At 36.0% G+C, this 6,187-nt stretch overlaps 3 protein-coding genes across 3 annotated transcripts in view; 1 reads left to right on the top strand and 2 right to left on the bottom strand.

Moving 5' to 3' along the window:
- LOC104723887 (haloalkane dehalogenase 2) lies at positions 397 to 2,744 on the top strand. Its single transcript, XM_010442326.2, has 12 exons — positions 397 to 617; positions 714 to 824; positions 912 to 1,012; positions 1,110 to 1,179; positions 1,261 to 1,330; positions 1,408 to 1,464; positions 1,549 to 1,616; positions 1,696 to 1,776; positions 1,851 to 1,928; positions 1,998 to 2,153; positions 2,245 to 2,397; positions 2,491 to 2,744. Exons 1-12 carry the CDS (start codon positions 462 to 464, stop codon positions 2,572 to 2,574), a joined length of 1,185 nt encoding a protein of 394 aa, XP_010440628.1. The 5' UTR covers positions 397 to 461; the 3' UTR covers positions 2,575 to 2,744.
- Positions 2,630 to 5,720, bottom strand: LOC104723886. The gene is made up of 14 exons (XM_010442325.2): positions 5,635 to 5,720; positions 5,065 to 5,187; positions 4,913 to 4,972; positions 4,708 to 4,809; positions 4,540 to 4,614; positions 4,336 to 4,454; positions 4,166 to 4,267; positions 3,951 to 4,067; positions 3,784 to 3,849; positions 3,614 to 3,680; positions 3,460 to 3,513; positions 3,252 to 3,371; positions 3,132 to 3,164; positions 2,630 to 3,006 (listed from the first exon to the last, which is right to left on the bottom strand). The coding sequence occupies exons 1-14, from the start codon at positions 5,662 to 5,664 to the stop codon at positions 2,908 to 2,910; spliced, it is 1,167 nt and encodes a 388-aa protein (XP_010440627.1). The 5' UTR covers positions 5,665 to 5,720; the 3' UTR covers positions 2,630 to 2,907.
- The window catches only part of LOC104728147, a 4,053-nt gene continuing 3,903 nt past the window's right edge, over positions 6,038 to 6,187 (bottom strand). The window contains exon 5 of the mRNA XM_010447175.2: positions 6,038 to 6,052. Within this exon, the coding sequence (XP_010445477.1) occupies positions 6,038 to 6,052 (15 nt within the window). The remainder of the gene's footprint in view (positions 6,053 to 6,187) is intronic.

A 6,187-nucleotide genomic window follows, 5' to 3' on the forward strand; every position in this document is an offset into this window, starting at 1 on the left:
CGACTAACAAAAGGATTAACAAAAAAATACGCCTTTTGTTGACGTCTTCACAATTTTTTATAAATTAGAATCTAATAACATTTTCTAACTGGAAAAATAGTAAAAAAAATGGTAAAGATGAAAAAATTTGGGGAAAATTATTAGGCAAAAATAGTTGTCCCTGAAAAACTATGCCCAACATTGTGACTCTGATCTGTTGACCTTTTTTTATTTTATGTTTTGGAATATGGGATCAAGCATTAAAACGCAGCGTTTTGCTGACATTAGTGAGAGAAAAAAACTGTTTTAACTTTTTTGAAGAAAAATCTTTGAATCCTCCGTCACGGCAAAACGAGGAAGCCAGTCAACCACATAAAGCCTTATCTGACTCCTGCCGCGAAGCAACCGGTTTAAACCACCAATTTGCACTCTCTCTCTCTCTTCTCTCTCTAATTCTCATCCGTACCAAAGAAAGCTAAAAAATGGCTGTTCATATTCAGAACCCTAACTTTTTCTACACTCATCATCTCCGATCACGTCTAACCTCATCCTCTGCATCACCTTCCTCATATCTCTTTCCCAGACACTCTTCTTCAAAATATCATCACAGCTTCATCTGCAAATCCAATGACAAAGATGTATTTTCTCTCTTCCTATAAATCAGAATTATCAGTGTTTACAATAAAGAGCTATAATTGAATGGTTTCTTCTTCTTCTTCTTCTTCTTGCAACAGGATTATCTCATTGATGCTCCTGTTTCTGTTGGAGATGGTTTCTCTTTCAGTGGAGGGAAGTATTCAGATCAACCGAGTCCATCAGATGAGTGGCTCAAGCAAGGCAAATGGGTAGAGGGAAATAAAAGAGGATCCATCTACTTTGCTATAATACATACATAGCTTTTGATTGAACATTTTGACTCTGCAAGTTTTCAGGTTAAAGCTCATAGAGTTGGTGGATCAGGTGTAGAAGCAAAAGATCCGATTTTCGGATTAACAATGGGAGCTAGCTCTCAAGCTTCAAAAGACCTTTTCCGGTAAAAACACACTTTGAGAGTACTGAAAAAAGTTTTTTAGTCTTTTATCTTTACAGTAATGGCTTTAGGGCGTCTATGATTCTGTGTGTTTCCATAGATGGTTTTGTGTAGAATCCGGAAGTGTAGATAGTCCTCCTGTTATACTCATCCATGGATTCCCTTCTCAGGTAATATAATATAGTATTCCCTTCAAACACATCATCTTCTTACATATTTTTTGAGGATGTTTTTTTTTTTTGTGTGACTAGGCTTACTCTTACCGGAAAACTCTTCCTGTGCTTTCAAAGAACTACCGCGCCATTGCTTTCGATTGGCTAGGTGACTACTTTTCTTGAGTTTTCTTTCTTTCTTTGTTATAGAACCCATTTGCTGATGTTTTTTTGTTTGCATAATAGGATTTGGATTTTCTGATAAGCCTCAGGCTGGATATGGATTCAACTATTCAATGGACGGTAACATGATATTAAACCCCGCTTATCCGATCAAGAAACCGAGAGAGTTTCAAGATTTATCAGAGTGATCTGTGGCTTTTGCAGAGTTTGTTTCGTCGCTTGAGTCATTCATTGATGAAGTAACTACCAGTAAGGTGTCACTTGTGGTGCAGGTAGGTAGTAGTAGCATCACTACTTCATTTCTCACTGAAGTAGCAATATTATTTTGTCATGTGTTTCACTTCTTGTCAGGGATACTTCTCAACTGCTGTTGTAAAATATGCTAGAACCCGACCTGACAAGATCAAGAATCTCATACTCTTGAACCCTCCTGTAAGAGAGGAACATACTACCACGTTTTCTTCTCTTTATTAAAACTAACTTAGAACTTGTATATGCGGTTTCAGCTCACACCCGAACATGCTAAACTTCCATCAACCTTGTCTGTATTCAGCAACTTTTTGCTCGGGGAGATATTCTCTCAGGTTGGTTTCATCAAAGTTTGCTTCTGCAAATGTTCTGTACAACAAATTCCTGATTTATTAAAGTAATAGGACCCTCTAAGAGCAAGTGACAAGCCTTTGACAAGCTGCGGTCCTTACAAAATGAAAGAAGACGATGCAATGGTTTACCGAAGACCTTATCTCACCTCAGGTTCTTCTGGTTTTGCCCTTAACGCCATCAGCAGGGCCATGAAGAAGGAGCTTAAGGTTCTTTAATAAAGCCTTCCTTTCCCCATTCATCTTATTAGATATATTGTCAGAGAAAGATTGGCATTTCATTGAAACTTTTACCTGACAGAAATATGCAGAAGAGATGAGGACATCACTGATGGATAAAAGCTGGAAAATCCCAACCACCGTGTGCTGGGGACAACGAGACAGGTGGCTAAGCTATGAGGGAGTTGAAGAGTTCTGCAAGAGTTCAGGACACAACCTCGTTGAAATGCCAAATGTAGTACCAGCTAGGCAGCTATTTCCTTTATATATCTGTTGAGACATTGCTAAAAAACAAAACTAACTGGAACTGATATTTTCCCCTTATCAGGCTGGCCATCACGTACAAGAAGATTGTGGAGAGGAACTTGGACGAATAATCTCAAGAATCATAAGCAAATCTGCTCTATTCTAACTCGAGCTACTCCGCAAGAAGATTGAGAAAACTTAAAACAGTCATGAACAAACCATTTGTAAAAACTCAACTTTATTCAAAACCTTCTGTAGTTCCAGTGGTACATATAACTCACCAGTAAGATTTTTGTGCTAAACTTTGAGGCTCTATAAAGTGAGATATAGTACAAATTTGTAACCTCCTATAAAAGAATTTAACTTTGAGCTACATGTATACCTTCAGTAATTTGGTTAAATTCAGTACATCACTGATATGTCTGGTAATCATCACTCCTTCCTTGGGGTCTTCATGGTGTTTATGTGCTTCTATATGTATATAAATGTGTACCATATCTCATGGTTGGAATCGGTCTATCCAGCACTCATCATTCTTCACAGCATTCTTCCATCTATGTTTAAAAGTCTCTAATTCGGCGTAAGTCTGTTTCCGAACCTATATAGGTAAGGTAACGAACATTATGTGAACAGAGAGTTTTAAGTCATACAAAGCACTCTATGGATATTAAGATTAGACAACTGATATCATCTTTTAAAATACCAAACTGGTTATAAACTTACCTCAGATCTACCAGATGATGTTGATGATGGTTTCTGCATGATAACAGTAATATAAGACAATGTTCTGAATATCTTAAAGGGCAAAAAGAAGAGAGCAACTTATAGTAAATAACTGCATACAGATATGTCTGAATCATGCTGAGTCTTGGTCTTGTTTTCAGCTGAACCTCCTAATGTAGGAAGACCCATATGAAGTATATAATCAGAATCAACAATGCCGATATTTTTGGTTCGATCACCCTATTCAAAGCAACAAGACAATACTGAGAGAAAAACAAAACCAACAAATAACAAGGGTGCGTATTGGGTTGGCTCAGTCACAATTTACCTGTGCGCAATATCCAAGCTGAAAATCTATACCCCATCCGTGGTTTAAGTCATTCTGTAAAAGAATATAAAGCATCAATAAAACAAAGTCAAGTATCTAGATGTTGATGGTCTTCATTGGTCTGTGACATAATTAGTTCAAACTTGTGCAATACCTGAATCATATGCCATGTACACCTCCAGGCTGCTCTGGAAAACACAGGAGCCATCATTTCAACAAATCTGTAGGTAGAGAGTTTCTTAATGAGTTTTCTGAATAAATACTATAAATTACAATGGTAAAGGTTCCACTGAAGAAGGACATGGAGATTTAGTTATTTTTTACCCCGTGCAAGGAGGTGAAGTGCTATTCTCGTTGCACCTAGCCCGACCAATGACTTTGTATGTTCTCCTGGTTAACACCAAAACATTGCAATAAGATTCATTATGTCATTCTTCCAATCTTTTTCTACTCTTTGCTAAATAATTTCTATTGGAACATGAGAGAAGTACCTATGTACTCTTGATTTGCTGTCCCGGGAGGTAAGTTGGTGATGCACTTCAGAGAAATTGGGATCAAGAGCAGGCTGTGATATTTCAAGCCCTTCTTCTTTAATAATTGAAACATACCTGACATTTTGCAATTGCATTAGATACAACAAATATAAGTTTTACATCATTTATCAAATGAGAAACAACTTTTTATATTCTTTGCATAGCATTTTTACCTCCTAGCATCAAAATGGTCAACACCAAGATCTTCATCCCATAGAAATATATAGGAATATGTTGAGACAATATCCGGGTGAAGAAAACGCTTAGCGAACCACCTAAAAAGAGTCATAAACATATATAAACTGTACAAGCCGAATGCTATAAATCAAAAAGCAGTTTTTACCATTTGGTTTGGTTTACTACAGAAATATGAATAGCAGTTTCACTCCACTCGAACTCCTTCCATTCATCCACGGCGCCATCATAATGAAACAGCATCACAACGAACTCACTTGATGAAAACTGCCACAAGTGGATAAAAAGAAAGAAATATCACATCAAAACTGTTTCATTACCGAGAAACGAAAAGGCATTGTCCGAGGTTTACCTTCTTGACAATCTTGTTAACACTTTCCTTCTGTTTTATTCCGGCTGCCATAGCTAATAAGTTGGGCTTTGGTTTCTGAACACATAGAAACAGAAAATGCATGTAGACGTAATTAAAAATGACTGCAGAGAAGAGAAACTCGGGAACCGTTGGCAAACAGGTAAATACCTTATTGCGCTTTGCTCCCCATAATGGTCGCATTTCCAAATCAGATGTACTTGCAACAATGCCTCTCGGTAACGTCTCGCTACCAGGAGGCCTGAGTTGTGTCTAATTGAACATTAAAAAAAAAAACATGTCATTACTGTATTCAGATAGACAGTGGTACTTAGTTTTTAAGCATAGAAACTGAGCAACTTTTTAAGCAACAGACCTTGCACATCTGCAGTTTTGCAAGATTTAGTCTAAAAATCGAACTCCATCCCGCAATTCCCTGTCAAAATTATCATACTTAAACTGTTCTGTAACATAATTCAGATTCAATATAATGCAAAGAATAATTGCAGTCTAAGAAGAAAATAATACCTCTTTATAGTCTACTGTAATAAATGCATTCCCTAAAAGGAAGACCATTGCAAGAAAAAACACTAAAGAGAACAAGCGACGAAGAGACGAGCCCTTTCGTTTGTGATTCATACTTAATGATACCTGAAAAAGAAAACGAAATAAGAAGATCCATAACACACAATTAAACTCAAACCACAAGTACCTCAATCTGCAATCACTAGTATTTATTATATCACCACAAGTAGTATGATCTCATTCAATAGCAATAAAGATTCAAGATTGTGAAAGAAGACTATAAAACTAATAACTGTCTGAATACAACAGACATTGCAGAGCTACGGATTTGCGAATTAGACAACCCAAACAAATTCTGTTCGGCTTCCCATAATGATTTATACAAGTAGAACACTAACATAGAAAGAAAATAAAAGACTTAAAATTTCATAACTTTTTTTTTTTGATTTACTTCGAAAACCCTTGAAACCCAGAAATGACAAAATGGGAAGAAATAAACAAAAGAACTTAACTAAGGTATTGTAATGGAACAAGACAAGAAGAAAAGAACAAAGAGCGAGGAAAAAAACTTACGGAGCTCAAAATCTTGGGTTTCTTGTTCATCTTTCAAGAACAGTGGTCTAAAGCTAAGCTCTTTCTTTATAAAAATTAAAAAGAAAAAAAAAAATCAAATAATAAGTAAAGTGTTGAGTCATCCATCATATACATTAGTGTTATAATACCTTATTTTTGTCTGAAAATTAATTTGCTTTCCGTCAAGTTTGGTTATTTTACAATTATAAGTACCACTTTTTTATTCCTTAAAGTTAGCTTCGTATAGAAAATTTAATAAAAATATATAAAAAAATTGGTATGAAAGCATTTACTACTTATACTTACATACTGTGAGAAGGTAGTCAACGCTTAAACAAGAATTGTACTCAACAACGTTTACTAAAATCGGAATTTGCAAAAACGTGTGTGCATCGTCGCAAAATCAGGTTTTGAATGGCTTAAAATCAGTGAGACCAATGTCATTAAAGGTCGCACGTGTATTGTCTCGTATGTATCATTCGGAATTTCGGATTCCTCCGTTTTCATGTAAGTTATATAACGTACATTGCGATGCAATTTCCATGTGACGACT

This window comes from Camelina sativa, chromosome 11 (genome assembly GCF_000633955.1).
Source record: "Camelina sativa cultivar DH55 chromosome 11, Cs, whole genome shotgun sequence".
NCBI lineage: Eukaryota > Viridiplantae > Streptophyta > Magnoliopsida > Brassicales > Brassicaceae > Camelina > Camelina sativa.